The sequence below is a fragment of the Chrysochloris asiatica genome, unplaced genomic scaffold (assembly GCF_000296735.1).
Source record: "Chrysochloris asiatica unplaced genomic scaffold, ChrAsi1.0 scaffold00021, whole genome shotgun sequence".
NCBI lineage: Eukaryota > Metazoa > Chordata > Mammalia > Afrosoricida > Chrysochloridae > Chrysochloris > Chrysochloris asiatica.
The window spans coordinates 16,208,658-16,228,251 of record NW_006408539.1 but is presented as its reverse complement, the minus strand read 5'-3'; the positions used below and the strand labels follow the sequence as shown (position 1 = coordinate 16,228,251).

Below are 19,594 nucleotides of genomic sequence, written 5' to 3'. Positions count from 1 at the left end.
TCAAATCCTATACAGGGTTCACTGTGGGTTGGAACCGACTCCACAGCACAGAACCACTACCAACCACCCACACAGTTTGTTGTTGTTGTCATTAAGTGTGGGTTCTGACTCAGAGCAACCCTATATTGGGTTTCTAAGGATGTGGATCGCTGTGGAAGCAAAAAGCCTTGTCTTTCTTCCAAGGAACAACTGGTGGGCTCGAACTACCAACCTTGTGGTTCACAATCTAGTGCTTATCGTACAGAGCCCTCTGTGCTTTGTAGTCTTTGTAACTTATACCAAATAATTTGGGTGGATCCTTATAAATAGGGTTTATGGGACTCTAACCCAGGGATTGCTCTGTTCGGCCAACTCAAAAGCATCAAGTTGAGGAATCTCCTGACCAGCAAGAAAGGAGAACCGTTAGCAGTATGTATCTTTCAGACCTTGAGATCCCTCGGTGGAGCAGCAGAGCCAACCTTGAAACAGAGAGGCAGGCTTCCAGGCCCACAGATCAAGTACGCACCCTCTGGGTGTTTACTGACAGTGCTTAAGGAGATGTGTCACATTTGCTCCAGCAGGACAGAGGCCAGGGGGCTGCCTGGCATGCAAGAGAGGTACGCCTGACTGCTGTATCTTGAATTATTTCTGATCCTACATTGTAACCTATTAACTTTCCTAATAAAGCCCATAACCTTATCATGAGTTTTCTAATTACAAAACAGAATTTGCTACTGATGAACTCCAGAAAAAGCGTAAGATACTTATTACTGGATTTAGCTCAATTCTTTTGACTACTATCTAAGCAGTCAAATATCTTCCTTCCCTTTTAATGTATTTCCACTTCTAAGTATCAAGTCTTGTTTTGTGAAAGCCTTTCTTAGATAAACAAAGCTTGGCTACTGAATTATTTTCCACTGAGTTACTGCCTTGCTTGAATATTACATCAGTGATGGGGCTGGTTCACACAGTTTACAACTAATTTACACCATAAAAGAGAAAATAATACAAACTGTTTTTGTCCTTTTAAAAAACAACACAACACTGAACAAAACACTGTTTAAATTCCTTAACAATAGAGTATTTGGGGTTTGCTTTGAATAAGTGTTTGTTTGGATCAATAACGCATGTAATAAAAGAGTACAGCAAATCTAAAATTAGCTAACTTTGGGAAAAATAGGATGAAACATCATTTATCTTGTGTGTGTTTTTCACTGTTTATATAAAGAATACCTTTCTCCTGAATCACTGTGCTCTGCTGACTTGTGCTGCGGGGACCATGAAAAGATGCCCTGTGTGGCACCAAAGCTTGGTAGGAGAGGGCATAGTCCCTATCATCTATTGTGTTTAAATTTGGTATAGAGCCACTGACCTGTTAGCAGAGCCTGAGTGAGTGAGTGAGTGAGTGAGTGAGTGAGTGAGTGAGTGAGTGAGGAAGCAGAGGTGAGAGGAAGAGAGGAAACAGGAGGGAGGAGAGGGTGAAGCCTTTCGTCACCTTGCTGTTTTGCTGTCATTAGTAGTAACCTGTTTTCACTTCCGCTGTTCCTTGTCTAAGTGGGATGGACACACTGATGGACAGACAGGGATAGAGACACAAACTCGTACACACGCTACGTTCTAGGTCACCCTAAGCCCTCAATTAGCCCACATAATACCCTGGGGTAGAAAGTATTTTCAAATGGATCATTGGATTGATAGGCAGAATGTGTGGCAGAGGAACAAATTAAGATTAGTGCAGCCACCTAGGAACTGAAATGTAACTAATTTCTTTTACAACAGCTATATTTGAACACAGTGCTTTCCAACAGAAATACTGTCAGATTACCCAATAAGCACAGGCTTATTTACTACTGTTTATTGATACACAAGCAATGCACACATCATACTTTTTTTTTTTTAATGAATCCACAATTCCTGTTGATTTAGTTTCCTCTGGGCACTATGCACATATACATAGTATGTACCTGGGAGCGTTATATGTGAAATACATGGTCATCTATAGTGAGCAGTTTTACATTCTCATGGCATCAAAAATTCTGCTTCTAGGTCTGGCTGGCATGTGTCTCTCTTCCAACCCCAAGCACCTTCCTACAGTATCAAAACCTCTTTTCAAATTTATATTTACTGGTAAGAAAAGAATATCCAGTAGGCAAAATTAGCATTGACTTAGTATTACTGATCTATAATGAACAACAGTATGACATGGATTTCACCACATCTTTGATGTGTTCACTTGTTTACTGGGTGATCTGCCCCTGAATGGAAATATAATGTAAGGCATCCTGGTATGGTGCTGTTGGATAAGCACAAGGTCAGCAGTTCAAACCCACCAACTGCTCCTCATAAACCCTACACAGGGTCGCTATGGGTCGAAAATGACTTGATAGCACTTAACAATGACACATTTATTTAAAATTTTCTAGTAGCCACACTGAAAACCATAAAAAGAAAAAAGTGAATTTTTATAGTCTATTTTATTGAACCCAACATATCCCAAATATTATTATTTTAACTTTTGGTTGATATAAAACTTTAGTACTGTGATATTTTGCATCCAGTATAGATTTTATATTCATAGCACTTCCCAATTGAGACTAGTCATATTTCAAGTGGTCAAGATACTGGGCAGTGCAACACTAAAACATTTGCCGAGCTTAGCAAGCCTGTCTATTTCATGACACTTGTTCTTGACAAGAAAACAGAAAAATATTGATCAGTTACTTTTAAAGACTGTGCCTCTAAACTAAAGATAAACTCTGAAATGGTGACATACTTTTACAATAAAATGTATTTGCAGTTTTTAACTGTGCCCCGGTGTGGTGTTGTAGAAGAAGCTCTGGACTGCTAACTCAAGGTCAGTTGTTTAAACCTACTAGCTGCTCTTTGGAAACCCTACATGGGGTCACATGAGTCAGAATTGACTGGATGGCACACAATAACAATGTCTGGCTCTATGACCTGAGATGTCCAAAACGGCGGCAACCAGCCACAATAGGCTGTTTACATGAAATGAAATTAAAAATTAAATTCCGCATTCACACGAGGGGCTAGTGGACACCACATTGAATTGTCCTCACAGAAGTTCTTCTGGACCGCACTGACCGACCACTGCTGTTTTGGTTATCAATTGCAATGGCTAGTGACAAATGGAGCTCTGGTAGCGTAGTGGTTACGAATTGGGCTGCTAACCTCAAGGTCAGCAGTTCAAAACTACCTGCTGTTCCATGGGAAAAAGATGAGGCTTTCTGCTCCTGTAAAGATTTACAGCCTCGGGAACCCTATGCAGGGTCACTGAGAGTCAGAACCGACTCCACAGCACACAACCATCACCAACCACCACCAACAGTGAGTGACAAATAGTCCAATAATATTTTGTGCTACCATTTAGTCAACTAACAAATAATACTTCTGTCTGTATCTGTAGACAATGTACAGCATCCTGTGATTGTTAACAAATCTGGCCATTGAGGCAAAACATAATGGAAAAAAAAAGATAAAACACACAGACAGAGATTAGAGAAGAAAAGAGAAACTCTGGGCTTTTTTATTCCACATTTCACATCAAGAAAAACAAAATTTCATTTGTTCTTTCTAGCAATGATGCAATCATAAGTTCTCTTTTGTAAAGTTACGTGTGAGGGAAACCACGTATTTGTAATGGGTAAGGTGGTTGTTATGGCTCAATGCCATGCAGTCAATTCCAACCCACAGTGACCCTTTATAAGGTTTCGGAGGTTGTATGTGGGAGTAGAGCCTCATCTTTTTCTCTCGGAGTGGCAGGTGGGCTCAAACTGCTGACCTTGTGATTTGCAGTCCACTGCTTATCCTATGGAGCCAACATGCTTCCCATGGGTAGGATAGACATATGTAAGTCACTGGATACAAGTGGTAGACTCAGAAGGGACTGAGATGAACCAATCACAGTATTTGCCAAGTCTGCGAACATATCTTTTAGCTTATTTTGCAATGTCCGCCAGGCGCTGACCCCGACAAGACTCTGAGAAGCCTGGTTGGGAGTCAACGTGCCCCTCTCTGTTTCTCTGCATGAAGAGAGTTTGTAGCTGGAAGACGACACGTGAGAGAAAAGACAGCAAGTCAGAGCTCATAAGAACAAGTCTAACATGGACTCAGTGATGACTCTTTCAATCTCTGATTTCAGATTTACTCACTTGATGGCCAAAGCTTACCGTGCAGGCAGCTCACATATTTGATTGTGGCCAACATCCAAAACGTCCAGCTTTCTGCTTTCACACACCCACTCAGGCACGGTCTCTAGGCGGTTCCTAGACACAAGAATAAAACAAAACAAAAAAAACACTTTTGTCTTTTATTTTCGCTTTTTTAATTGCAAGGAAACCTAAACTGTGATTCTAAAAATAAATACAAAAAAATAAAACTTCAAATGAAATACCAAGTTATAGTTAGTATAAATCAAAAGGCTATGTGTGTTTATTCTAATAAAAAAGCAAGATTAATTTTATTAAGTAATTGAAATAAATAAAAATTAAGGAAGGGTATTAAACTACATCATCTGCATTATTTCAAAGCCTACAAAGTCTGGTCCCAGGGCTATTTACTTAAATCAGTCTAGTGAGGCAAGTACTTAAGTATGTGTGCATGTGTGCATGCGAATGCATATATACACACGCGCGCACACACACACACACACACACTTAATACAACATACACAACACACACCTTTCGATATGTGAAGTGACCAGGCACAGAGAATCTAAAATGGTGTGTATATTATGACTATAATTTTTTATTAAAAAAAACTGATCAAAAATTCTGTAAAAATATGACACTTTGAACAAGACTAGACAATGCTAGAGCAAAACTAAACCTGGGTGTGATGGTTACGTGGTGGAATTATGTGTGATTGAAAATCATGTTCTGGAGGGGTCGACTACCACCAAGAAAGAGGAGCCAGGAGTGGACCTGGGACCCCTGCACTGGGAAGCCCTAAAATCCAGAGGAAGACAGAGCGAGGTGCATGGAGATGTCCTAGGAACACTGGGCCTACAGCTACCGCAAGGAGACCAGGCCCTTTCTGTAGAGCTATAGAGAGAGGAAGCCTTGCCCGAGAGCCAGCACTCAGAATTGGGACTTCTAGCTTACTAAACTGTAATAGAATAAACGTCTGTCTGCTAAAGACATCCACTGTGGTATTTCTGTTATAACAGCATGACATAATTAAGACAGAATGTGGTATAAGGAGAAAAGGGATGCTGCTCTTATAGGCACTTAAGATGTGGGTACTTACTGGTAGAGCTCGAAGAAGAACTTTGTCACACTTGCTGAAGAAGAAAGAGGCCATGCCGGCCTCTTCTAAAGACCAAGGAACCAGGAAGCAGAAGGTGAAGAGACAAGGTGTGTAGGAAGCAGAGGTATTTAGTTCTCAAAAGGTGGGGCCATGACCCAGGATTCTCAAAGGGTGGATCCATGCTCTCTGTGGTTTCTAGGAGTGGGACCACAGTTTCCTAGGTTTAGAGTGTAGGGTTGCCATTAAGTTGGGGCCATTGATTGCCCAAAGCAAAGGGGTTGGGCTATTGTGCCTGAAGCTGAAAAAGAATGGAGCCCTCTGGGGTCAAGTGAGTGGGGTTAACTCTCAGCTGGACTAGGAGCAGAGCTGCCACTCCAGTGGGTCTGGAACGCAGATCTGAAGTTTAGGGTTCAGGGGCCTCTGCTAAGAATCCAGAGAGCGTGGCTAACACCCAGAACAGGATCACTGCCTGGATGGGCTCAGAGAACAGAGGATTAATTTTGGGCTTTGAGAACTAGTGCAATGCTGTTGCTTTTTTGGCCGGGTTTTTAACTTGTTTGATGCCCTTTATCTCATCTTTCCTCCAATGGCTCCCATTAGTAACGGAAAAGTCTACCTTGTGCTACCTTGTGCCTGCTCCACCACTGGCCTTTGGAAGACTTTGGGAATAATATGATGGGTTGGGGGGATGTAGTGTGTAGCAATGACATGGATTTTGGAAGGCCAAAGGGTGGAATGTCATAAATTGAATCGTGTTCCCGCAAATATGTGTCAGCTTGGCTGGGCCACTGATTTTCAGTGGTTGGGCAGTTAAGTAGTGATGTGATACAGCAATTATGTGATGATTCCCCAGGATCTCATCTGATGTGATAAACCAGGAAGATAATTTAGGGTGGGCTGCAATAACCTTAACCCTATCCTAACCCTGATCTGATCTAAGGGAGTATCCCAGGGTATGGCTTACAACATATTTTATTTTACAAAAATCAAAGGAGAAATAAGTAGAGGAGGAGGGACCACCAAGAAAGCAGAGTCAGGAGTGGATCCTTTGGACCTGTAAAGCTCCGAGATCCAGGGAAAGATAGATGCCAAGATCTCCAAGGAGTGTTGGGTCTACAGGTGCTACAAGGAGACAAGGACTTTCCTCCACAGCCCACAGAGAGAAAGCCTTCCTGGAGAGCCGGAACTCTCAATTCAGACTCCAGCCTCCTAAACTGACAGAACACGTGTCTGTTTGTTAAAAATAAATAGATAAAATCATGTTCTGTAATTATGCTATTATATCAACTTTTCAACTAAAAAATACAGAACTAGAAGGCATTGTTTTCTGTTTATTGCCTATACAGGTGCATAGCTGTAGCTCTGAAGGCCAAGATGGGTGTAACTATTTTACTTTATAGAAACTAACATTTAAAATATCTCAAAAAGTATCCCTCAGTATAATCTAAAGTAAAAATTAAAAGCCCATGGCCATCAAGTCTTTCCTGACTCCTAGGGACCGGTTACAGGCTTTCTGAGACTGCTAACTTCGACAGCAGCAGACAGCCTCATCTTTCTCCCTCAGAGCAGCTGATGGTTTTGATGTTGGCCTTGCCCAATGCCTATTCCACAGTGCCAAACATCTCAAAAAGTATCCCTCAGTATGTATGCCCAACCTGTATATACCAGAAGCAAAGCTCCTATCAGTAAACTTGAATCTCAGAATTTGAGTAAGTCTTACTAAGCACTGGACTGCTAACCAGAAAGTTAGCAGTTCTAACGCCCCAGCCACTAATAGGAAACTTTCTAAAGGTCACTATGAGTTGGATCCAACTCAACAGCACTCTAACAACAAGAAGAATGAAGACCTATTAAGGAGTCCAGGAGCGCTGGTAGCGTAGTGGTTACGAGTCGGGCTGCGAACCTCAAGGTCAGCAGTTTGAAATTACCAGCCATTCCATGGGAGAAAGATGAAGCTTTCTGCTCCCATAAAGATTTATAGCCTCAGAAACCCTGTACAGGGTTGCTGTGAGTCCGAACTGACTCCACAGCATCCCACCACCACTACCACTATTAAGGAGTCCTAGTATGGTGCTGTAGGATAAGCACTGGACTGCTAACAACATGGTAGGCAGTTGAAACCTACAAGTCACTTGGAGAAAGAGCAGGCTTTCCGCTCCTGATAGTCTCAGAACCCCTATGCAGGGTCCCTGTGGGTTGGATGGACTCAATGGCAGTGAATGAGTTTGAGAAAGGCCTAGAAGGACAAAAGGAGAGGGAAGTGAGCAGAGGGAGAGGGTGGTGCAGCAGCTGAACACTGGGCTGAGAACGGAAAGGCTGGTGGTGAGAAATCAGCAGTCACTCAGCAGCATGAAGATTGTTGTTAGGAGTCCTCATCAAGTCAGTTATAACTCATGGTTATACGTTGGGTTTCCGAGGAGCAGCAGGTGGGTTTGAACTGCCAACCTTGTTGTCTTACAGTGCTTATCTTACAGGGCTCCACCAGGTGAGCCTAAGACTAGAGCCTTGGAAATCCGATGGGGCAGTTTCACTATGTTCTAGAGTCACTATGGGTTGGAACTGACTCCATGGCTGTTGTTTTTTGTTTTTAAAGATCTAGCAAGAAGCCTTAGTGGTACTGTAAGATAAGTACTGGATTGCAAACTGCAAGGTTGGCAGTTCAAAGTCCCCAGCCACAGAGTTGCGGAAGATAGATGAGGCTGTCTGCTCCCATAAAGACCAACAGTCTTGGAAACCCTAAACAGGGTCGCTGTGTGTCAGAACCGACTTGATGGCAGTGGGTCAGGTTTGGTCTTTGGTGGCAGGTACTGGGAGAGTTGACAGCTGAGTTCCCATAGTCAGCAAACACTCACAAGGAGGGTAAGGCAGACTGTGAGGGGTTCAGAGGGCTTCTACAGAGGAAGATTCTGGACATGAATAAGGAAGAGCGCTAGCAATGAGATTGATTGAACAGAGGCCCCAGGTGGCCTCCCCTAGGGGTTTTGGTGGGAACTGTCTACCAATTATAGTTGACAAATCAAATGGAAAATAGATTCACTCCAACTCGGAAATAAATCTCTTCAAGGTATTGCTATGCACCCATGTATGTAAATCCCAGTCACACTGCACTGTTGTTATTAAAAAGCTGAAGACAATAACATGCTGGGCTGATAGGGATAAAAATGAACTTAATCAGGTAAATTTCTGAGTAAGTTCATTAAATTTACAAAAAACCTGACATGTGTTTAGTAGGAAATTATGAAGTGCAACTCTTAGAAGATTTTGTAATTTTATCACTGTAAACTTAATAGCACTGAAAATGCAATAATCCTTACATTAGCTAAATAATGACATTCTTACTGAGCATCTCACAAAAATAAATTTGTGTATTTTTATGACAAAAGACAAATTCTCTGCATGATGGTAACAAAGAGCTATCATTATAAAGTAAGGTTCTCGTAGCAAGCAGGTCAGAATTTGCATGAAGTGAAGGGGGCCAGGCACTCCCATCTGCTCTGGTTGGTAAATAAATATTTGAGTATTTCCTTCAAAGTGATTTTCAATTGCAGAGTAATAAAATTATCAAAGTTCAATTTGTATACAGAAATACTATAGACAGAATCACAGTACCTGTGTGTCTTCAGAAAAAGTCTATAACACTGTCTCCTATAACACCATCCTATAACGGAGTCCTGGTGTGACACTGTGGACTAATGTCCCAGACTGGCAAAGCCGTTTGAACTGCAAAGTTGGCGGTTCAAGCTCACCCCAACTGCTCCTTGGAAACCCTATACAGGGTTTGCTATGGGTCAGAACCGAATCAATGACACTACAACAACAACATAACATTGTAGGAAGAGGTACAAACACAACAGACTGCAGAGTTGTTTGTATGCAAGGTGGGATGGTGGTCAATATGGTCACAAACCAGCTCAGAAAACTGAGCAGGTCCACAGGATTTCTATCTTGGTAGGCTCAATCACTATTTTGTAAGGAGTTTTCTACTCCAAATTTCACATCATAAAAAAAATCTAATTTGTTCTTCCAAGCCAGCATAAATACGCTTTTTTTCAAAGTTATGCTTAAGGGAAAACAAATGCAGCAAAATACAACAGTGAGCAAGGGGAAAAGTCAAAGAAATAGAATACAAGATGCTTTTAAAATATGAACTCTCGTTTCAAGGAAAGACTCCAACATACAGTTAATACCATTCAAAAGCTACTGGACCTTCAGCCTCCTTCCTTCAAATGGACTAATCATTTCAACCCAAACCTGGTGTTCCGGATTTGTGTCCACACTGACACTTTGATTCTTCTGGTTTAGATCACAGTACACTGTAAGACTCTTGCTTCTTACCTTGAAATATCCATGTAGGACAAATAATTTGGAACTGGGTAAACATCAAGTTGAACAAGTTCTAAGAGGAGGAAAAAAAAAACACAACACAAGACATTATTATTCAAGTGACACACAGCCTCTGTTTGTATGTAGAATATCATTACTGTGGTTTAATCCCCACTGTTTGTTTAGTTTAGGAAATACAATACATCCATTTGTTCAAGTCTGGAACTCCAGGAAAGTCAAGAGAACATTTCATTAAATCACAAGGTTTTTATTCAGAGACTGAAATCAATTATTCTACTTCCTTACCTCTTCCCCATCCACTTACAGTGGCTCTCCTCTTATTATGCCAAATTATATCGGAAAGATGAGCCGAATGTATCCAGTCTTACTCATTCAGTGCTCCTTCCATAAAACCAAACACATCCTGGCTTTCTGGCCTTCTTCACTCAACTGAAACAGAATTCCTGAGGGTCATAAGGACTCCTGAGAAGCTTTTCCCGTGCCTCTCTCTGTGAAATGTGACACCACTTGTCTACCGGGGGCTTCCTTTCTACAGCAGGTAGTATGCAGATGTCCATCTGCCCCTTTAAATTCTTAACAAGTAACTCACTAGCTCAGTTCCTCTCTCCTCCTAGCTGTATCTGGTTGCCCACCCTGGCCCCAGTCAACGCAGAGGGTTTTTAAGTCCAATTTAGGCAGCAGCTCTGTTGTCCCTTTCCTCAAATCAACATCTATAGTTTTGACTTGTTCTGCGGACTCTTCTTATATACTTGTCTCGACTATGCTTCCTATCCCCCTTCCCCGCCCCCATCATACCGAGAAGTTCTCATTAGCTCACATGCTCGCAACCTCTGCAAGAACTTGGATTCAAGGAGTAGTGAATTACACCCTCTCCTCCCACATTAATAGCCTTTAGGTATCACTTCCAGAGCACATCTCCTCTTAAGCATCTCCACTGGCTTTTAATACCTTCTGGTAACAAGTTCAATGCTTCATCATCTGACACCAAACCACACATCCCAGAATTACTCCTGCTACTCTCTAGCAAGGACTCCTCATGTGGCAGTGTGGGATCAGCACTGGACTGCAAACCATGAATCCACCAGCTACTCCTCGGAAACCCATTACAGGGTCACTATGAGTCGGAACAGACTCAACGACACTCTCCAGCCAAGAAGTACAGGCAGAATGCTCCTTAGAATCAAGGCTGGTAATACTTCACCTCATGTACTTTGGACATGTTATCAGGAGGGGGCAGTCCCCCCAGAGGACATCATGCTTGGTATAATAAGAAGGTCATTGGAAGAGAGGTAGATCCTCAATGAGATGACGTGACACACAGGCTGCAACAATGGGCTCAAACATAGTGATTGTGAGGATGGGCAGGACCTACTGTTCAGAGGGAACCAACCTGATGACACCTAAGCAAAACTACTAGTTTCCAGCAGGTACCTATGGTTCCAAAGTGCCAGTCTTCTCCCATTTGCTCAAGAATTCATATTCTGATTTCTTCTTCCCCCTATTTCAAAGCACCCCGTGTACCTCCAGGCTACGTGAATCCAATCGAACCTGCCTGATTATACGTGGGGGCTTCATAAAGTTTGTGGAAAACGGAATGAAAAGACAACGGACTTTTTCCACAAACTTTCGGAAATCCCTTGTACTAGGAGCTGTAGTTAGTAATTTGAGGTTTGACCAGTTTTTCTCATGAGATGACATAAGCACATTTTAAAACAAAACAGAAGCCCTCATCCCTTACAGGTCAAACGTTATTCTATATACAAGTGCTTGATAACCATTTGTCTGACTTATGGTAGTAAATACTGTTTTCATTCAGTTCTCTAATTGTAGGAGACTGAAATCTTCACCTTACGAGAGGACTTCAAAACGTTCGTGGAAAAATTCCATGTCTCTTGATTCCATTTTCCCACAAAGTTTTTGAAGCCCCTGACATAAGATCTGTTCTTTATTTTTGACACTCCCATTATTTTTATATATAAAGAGATATTATATGATACCCAGTATCCTTGTGGTTATACGATTTACGTTTATCTTAGGGTTAAGTCCCTTTTGTTAGTACAACTCAAGTCCCTGAAGAGAGTCCAAAGTGGGTCTTCCTTTTATTCCACAAATCAAGGTTCCAGACTCATTATCCTGAGGAGGCAGCTCACAAAACAGTGACTTTTTTCCTCACCGTAAGCACAAGAGCCAAATCAGAGAGGAAGTAGCTTATCTAAACAACACGTTACAAAAACAAAACAAAACAAAACAACCCAACAAGTTAGGAATCATAGAAAAGCCACAGTTTCCGTTTTCATTTGCTTCCTGTAAATACCAAACCACTGTGGTTTAATGTGCTGGACTGCAAAGTCAGCTTGAACCATGAGGTCGGTGGTTCAAGCTCACCAGCCACTTCTTGGAAACCCTATACAGGGTTCGTTATGGATCGGAACCGACTCAGTGGCACTTAACAACAACAAATGCCAAACCAGCAGTCTCCTTTTGTAACTTTTAGCAAAACCTGACATTTACTTTACTAAAACAGGGAACTTTAAATCAAAGAGAGGCAAACTGATGGTGCCGGGTAAGGTCGTGGGAGCAAGAGGAACGCTGATGTGGTCTCTGGTACATACCATTAGAAGAGGCATAGAGAGCTTTTAGGAAACAGCCACAGATGTTCAGTGTCACCAGTTGATTCCTTTCACAGTGCAAAACTTCAATGTTGTTGAAGATCGTAGCATCTAGATCAGCTAGCTTATTGTCACGCAGGTCAAGCTGAGTGACATGCTGGAGAAAGTCTACTTCATCGGCTATTAACTTCTTGATTACGTTCAGTCTTGAGGGAAAAAGACAAAAAGACTATAATTAAACTGAAATGTTATCAATAACCAGCCACACCCCAAAATGGCAAGGTAACGAGAAAGATTTGTAGTTCTACGTGATTTAACTTCAACATCTGGCCAGATTCTCGGGCAAATTTCAGCTTTAACCCCACAATGTTTTGGCTGAAACAGAATTTAGATCTCTATGGCTAGAAAAAGGACAAGCACATTGACTCCACCTTCATTCTTTTCAAGAGGCAAAAAAACAACAACAACAACAACAACAACAACAAACAATTTAAGTATTCATGTCCAAAGAAGTGGGCTGAGAAAGTGCTGAAAAGAACATAAGAAACAAAACCCAGAACAACCCACCAAGCACATTATAACCATATCAGCTACTTAAGACATAAAGGGGCTGGGCTAGTGAATGATGAGGTCAGGAGTAAAAGCTGAACTTGGAAAGGAAAGAATGAATGAATGGGACTCATGTATACAGTCGTGGTAGGAATACAAGAGGGTGGCTCTCAGCTGGCGTGGGACCAAGGACCAACATAGTGCCATCTTTAAAGCACTGCTTGAAAACGCAAAGTGCAACAAAGGCTCATTTGGCATCTATGATTCACTGAGACATTAGAAAATGAATGACAACACTGGGGATCAACAACTCTAAGACAAGGCAAAGCAAAAGGAAACACTGGAAGCTTCTCGAGCCATTATACAGTGAAACCCGTGAGAGCTGAACTTGACAGAACGGCTTGGATTTTCCCAGTCTTGAGAATTTTCCGCCTTTAGCATGGTGTAGTCTGACCACTTTAGTGGTAAATATTTGAGGTTTTCTTTCTCTGACAAGTTTCCACCTTACAAAGATTCCCATTTTCACAGGCTTTACTGTATGATTAGTTAGCTAGTGACCAAAGGTGCTGTGGATGACGCACCAGAGGATAAGTAAGTAGCAATGGGGCCTATGAACCAATATCACACCAATTCATTTAGCTTCAAGAGAAAAAAAAAGATCATCTCAATTATTAATTTACTGTGCTTTGTCCAAGTCTTTTAACCATCCACCACTGCCACCAAGGACTAAGACCAGGCACTTGTGGTTAGGAAAGTGATGATGTTAAGGCTACAGTTTAGGAAAAAGATGCTGAAGGTTTTCTGCAGTGAATTTTTGTCCTTTAAAATAATTAAGTAAAATGATAGGACTTGAATTATTACTAGCAGTCTCATGAAGCTGTGAAGCACAGGATGAGAGCCAGCAGAGGGCCAGGGCTCATCGACATGCAAGCACAGCATATGGGCTCTTCAAATGTCCCCAAGAGGGGTTTTTTGGCTTCTTTTCTTTTTATCCCAGGTTGTAAGATGAAAAAATTGGCCCTAACCCAGCAATTTGCCTGTTTCCAAATGCTCACTAGATTACTCAAATTTCACAGAATTGGGGGTGGGGGAGATCATATTTTAGATACAACAGACTATAGAAGTTGAAAAATGCCCCATATGTCCTCCCTGATCTGTATTATATAACCTTAATAATGTTGCCTTATCATCTTTATTTGCAAGAGTCCCTCCCCTCCAATTTCATATTGACACTAAAGTAACAAAAGGATTGTCTTAATGAGACAAATGAAAAATTACAATGTAAGGAAAGTTAGCATTCCCACTGTTTAGCTTAAACTGTCAAGTCTCACCATGATTCAAGCACTGTATGAATGTTTTAAGGTTACACAATAACACATCCATTTAGGATGAACTTTTTAAGAGGCAAAATGTGATTAATATTCCCTTCTAACCAATAATGTTTCAGTTAATACAGTCATTCTATTTACTACATAAATTTTGATTGAGCAGTCAGTATGTGTAGAGAGGCAGAGTAAAAGACCACCATGTTTGAGTCTCAGGTTTGCTGCTCTACACCTTGGATAGATGATCTAGAGGAAGCCACCTAATATACCTACAAACAAATCCTAATCTGTAAAACGCGGAGAGCATTTCCCTTATCCTGCACAACAGTGGAGGAGACCAAATGATTATTGTATGTTTTCTAAATTTCTCTTGGAAGAGGTACAACCAGAATGCTATTCTGAAGCGAGAATAGTCAGACTTCATCTCACTTACTTTGGACATGTTATCAGGAGGCGACAGTTCCAAGAGAGGACCATCAGCTTGGTTAACTAGAAGGTCATCGAGACAGAGAAGACTCTCAAGGAGATGGACTGATACAGAAGCGCCAACAATGGGTTCACACATAACAATGATGATAGGGAAGATGGCGCGGGACTGAGCAGCATTTCATTCTGTTTTGCAGGGGGTCACTATGAGTCAGAGCTGAAGCAACAACTTGTACTGTACACTCTGAAAGGCTATGATGGCCTGTCTTTTGGGAGGCGGACAGAAGAAGAAAACTATGAAACTTAGTGAGAGAAACCAGATGTGCTTTGAAAATCTAAAGTATAATGACAAGTATGTGCTAAACGCCATCAAGGAAACAGCAAAGACAGCTCAAGAAGATGCAGTGGCAGAGGAAGCGCCTCATCGGATTCCCAGAGGGCCCGTGCATGTGACAGACGCAGAGGAGCAGACAAGATAACAGATCTTAGCAGAAGGAAAAGCCCGAGGCTTCGCCATGCACTAGTGCACAGGTTCCTGAGAGCGCGGCTTTGAGAAAGCAGGAGAATCTGCTACCAGACATGGCTTTGTTTATTCTGTCAATAAATACCTGTCAAGTTGTGTACCTGCTAAGTGTCAGCACTGGCCACTCAGAGATAAATATGGACAGGGCTCTTCAAGTTATGTATAGTGAAGGCCCTTTTTCTAAATTTTGAATGCATCACAGACTAGGTGCCTAGTTCTGCTACATAGGACGGTACACAGCTCAGACCACACGTGAGGCACCATGAAGTTCAACAAGCCCCACAAGTCTAATTTCTGTACAATGAGATGGGTCCACTTATAAAGCACTCCGGCCATTAAGCAACAATGTCACAGAGTCATCTCCATTTGTGGAGCAGCAACAAACAGCTAGGAGCCCTGGTAGTAAGTGGGTTATGAGTTGGGCTGGCCGCTAACCACAAGAACAACAGTTCGAATCTACCAGCCACTTCATAGGAGAAAGATGAGGCTTTCTGCTCTCATAAAGATTTCCAGGCCAAGAAAGCCTATACAGGGTCACTCTGAATTGGAACTAACTCCACAGCACACAACCACCACCAGCAGCAGCAGCAAATAGTTGGCTTGCCAGCACAGGCTGGTGAACCACACCATGATCCGTTTGCAGACAGAGCCTTGGCTTCCAGACACTCACGGACTGGTGGGCTGAAACCAAACACGAGGCTTCAAAACCACAAACTAAAAAACTGAAGGCCACTCAGACCGTACAGCCACTCAGCTAGGAAATGTGAGCAGTGAGTAAGAAGAGGAAGGGGTGAAAAAGACGCTACCACACAGTAAGGACTGACAGACTCTGGTGCTGAAGCAGAGTAGGGGTAGGATTAGACGAGATCTGAGAAGAATGACAACTCTCAACATTCTGAATCTACTCAGCAAACACAGTGGGGTAGCTGTGGGCACAGACAGGAAGGCAGGGAAAGAACAGACTCTGCAGAGGAAAGCAAGTGCACCCTGCTTCACATGCAGGTAGCTCCCTGCCTGCACCTGTATCTGAAGGAAGCCCAGGGGATGTGATCCACGGCAGCTGAGGTAGAGTCATTCTCAAGACTACGTGTACTCTTCTGCCACAGCAGAAAACAGAGAACAACAACCAAGGAGACATGCGGCCCAAGAAACCGTCTCAGAGTCAAAGCACATGAGGAGAAGAAAGAGGGTAAAGATTAATGATGACTTTTAACAGATGCAAAATTTCCATCTGAAGAAATAAAAATTCAAATATAAAATTAGTCTTCTGTTTAAACAAACAGGTGAAACTCCTCAGAGATGATCCTCCCTGCTTCAATATTAAGACAGACTTACAGCAAATCCAACCAGACTGTTCTCCTAGGCTAAGGCCTGGAGGGAAGCAGTTAAGCTGGCTCAGTCAGTTACTGAGCATTTACAGAAAGCCTAGGGTTGGCTGCGGTATTTAAATCTCCTGTAAATGAAGTCACCTCACAAGACTCCAGTGAGAACTAGAAATCTGAAGAGCCAATGAAGCATTTTATAACAATAGTTATAGTTACTTCTGGACAGAATAGAAGGATCTTATTCCAGCCACAGATTTGTAGGTGAGGGTTCCAGCCAGGTCATAAAAAATAATGTCTTCTGTTTTCTAAAAAATTCATAAACTTATTTCCTGACATTGACTGCAATCCCCACAAGTCCCACTTCTTCCGTTTATTATTTCTATTCATCCTGCTTTCTTGTCCCTGCCTACCTTCTGAACTTATTACTTGTGAAATGCTGCCCTTCTGAGCTCATATGGTTGATTGTTACAAGAAGTGCTTACCTCCCTGGTGTTACTGTTCAGCTTCACTGTGCCAATATACCACCTTGGGGGATCTTCTTTTGTTGACTATCCACTTTAGCCAAACATGATGTGCTTCTTCTCCAGAGTCTGGTCCCTCCTGATTATTGTTATGTGCCGTGCAGTCGGTTCCGACTCCTAGCGACCCTGCACAGGGTTTCTGAGGCTATTAATCTTTACGGGAGCAGAAAGCCTCATCTTTCTCCCACGGAGCAGCTGGTAGTTTCGAACTGCTGACCTTGAAGTTCGCTGCCCGATTCATAACCACTACGCTACCAGCCCTCCTGGTCCCTCCTGATAACATGTCCAAATTATGAGAGACAAAGTCTTGCCATCCTGCCTTTTAAGGAGTATTCTGGTTGTACTTCTTCCAACACAGACTGTTTGCTCTTCTGGCAGTTCATGGTACTTCTAATATCTTTCTCCAATACCATAACTCAAATGCATCAATCCTTCTACAGTTTTCCTTATTCACTGTCCAACTTTCACATGCATATGAAGCTATGGAAAATACCATGGCTTGGGTCACGTGAACCTTAGTCCTCAAACTGACAGCTTTGCTCTTCAACACTTTGAAAGAGGTCTTATGCAGCAGAATTACCTAAAGCAATACATTGTTTCATTTCAGGACTGCTACTTTTTTTAAAATTTTTTTTTTTATATAAGTTTTTATTGTGAACTGAGTGATAGTTTACATGGGAGAGCCAAAGCTTTATGTTCATCCTATCATATTTTGTTTCATTGCAATAATTTCAATTCCCTCCATGTACCATCATTCAACAGCCTTTGCTTCCAATCCCTTTAGTTTTTTTGTTTTTGTTTTCGGATGTACACCAAAGCCCTCAGAAGTACATAACCATTCAAACCACCAAAGGGTATGCCCTGCACAGCAGCCCCATGGCTGTCAGTACACAGCCCCTCTCCCTCCTTGAGTCTAGAGTCCCCTGCCTCTCTGTGCCTCCAACATCATTGTCTCTGCCTACCATCTCTGGTGTATGACTGCTACTTTTATGAGTGTTGGTCTGATACTGGATCCAAACAAAATGAATTCTTCGACAACTTCAATCCTTTCTTGATTTGTCATGGTGTTATTTACTGGTACAGTTGTGAAGATTTTTGTTTTGTTTTGTTTTGACGCTGAGGTGCATACCTTAACGAAGGTTGTGGTCTTTGATATCATCCAGTTAAGTATTTTAAGTCCCCTTCACTTTCAGCAAGCAAGGTTGTGTCATCTGCTTATCACAGATTGTTAATGAGTCTTCCTCTAGTCCCGATGCCACGTTTTCCCTCATGTAATCCAGCTTCTCAATTGCTCAGCATACAATTTAAATAAGTATGGTGAAAGAATACAAACCTGGTGCAGACCTTTCCTGATTTTAAACCATTCAGTATTATCGCTTTGGTTTATGTACAGGTTTTCATGAACACATTTAACTGTTCTGGAAGACACATTTTTCTCAATAGTATCCACAGCTTGCAATGATCTATAGTCGAAAGTCTTTGCATAGTCAATAAAATACAGATAAAAGCATCTTTCTGGAATTCTCTGCTTTCAGCCACCATCCATCGCATGCCAGCAATATTTCTCATTCCATGTCCTCTTCTGAACTTGGCTCGAGTTTCTGGCAGGTTCCTGTTAATATACCATTGTGGCCAATTTTGAATTATCATCAACAAACTTTTACTTGCACGTGGTACTTATGATATTGTTCTATGATTTCCACATTCCGGTAAGTTACTTCTCTTTGAAATGGGCACAAATAATGGATCTTTTCCAGTTGGCTGGCGAGAGAGCTGTCTTCTAAATTTCTTGTCACAGATGAGTGAGTGCCTCCAATACTATGTCAGTTTGTTAAAAGATTTCCATTTATATTCCATTAACTCCTGGAGCATTGTTTTTGCCAATGCCTTTAGTGTAGCTTTGATGTCTTCCTTCAGTACCATCAGTTGCTGATCATATGCTACCTCTTGAAATAGATGAACATCAATCATTTCTTTCTGGTACAGTGACTGCATATACCTTCCATCCTCTCTGGATGCTTCCTGCATCATTCAGTATTTTGCCTATGTTGTTGCTGTTAAGTGCTGTCAAGTTGGTTCTAACTCATTGTGATCCTGTATATGGCTTCCAATGAATGAATGATGAGTCTGAACCACCAGCCTTGTGGTTCAAACAGATCTTGCGGTCCAGAACTTACCATATAGTGCCACATCAGGACTTCATTGCCTATAGTGGTGGTGATATAACATGGAATCAAAGTACTCAAGGTGACATCTTTGTTTGTTAACACTTTAAAGAGGTCTTTTACAGTTGATTTGTCCAATGCAATATATGGTTTCATTTCTGATTGCTGTTTCCATGAGTGCTGACTGTGGATCCAAGTAAAATGAAATCCTTGCTGACTTCCATCTTTTCTCCATTTATCATGTTTTTATTGGTCCAGTGGGAGGATCTTAGTTTTCTTTACATTGAATTTAATCCATATTGATGGTTATAGTCTTTGGTGGTCATCAATAAATGCTTCATGTCTTCTTTTAATACAGCAAGCAAGGCTGTTTCTGCTGACTATCAGATTGTTAATCAGTCTTCCTTTAATCCCCAAATTGTGTTTTTCTTTACATAGTGCATTTTCTTGAACTTTTTGCTCAGCATACAGATGAAATTAGTATGGTGAAATGATACATCTGTGGCACACACCTTTCCTGGTTTTAAAACAGGCAGTATCCCCTTCTTCTCTTTGAACAACT

General features: G+C 41.7%; 1 protein-coding gene across 1 annotated transcript in view; it reads right to left on the bottom strand.

The window, feature by feature from the left end:
• Positions 1–19,594, bottom strand: part of PHLPP1 (PH domain and leucine rich repeat protein phosphatase 1) — a 252,203-nt gene that overhangs the window by 48,632 nt on the left and 183,977 nt on the right. The window contains exons 8-10 of the mRNA XM_006837580.1: positions 12,202–12,404; positions 9,581–9,641; positions 4,167–4,262 (exon numbers count right to left, since the gene is read on the bottom strand). Of these exons, the coding sequence (XP_006837643.1) occupies positions 4,167–4,262; positions 9,581–9,641; positions 12,202–12,404 (360 nt within the window). The remainder of the gene's footprint in view (positions 1–4,166; positions 4,263–9,580; positions 9,642–12,201; positions 12,405–19,594) is intronic.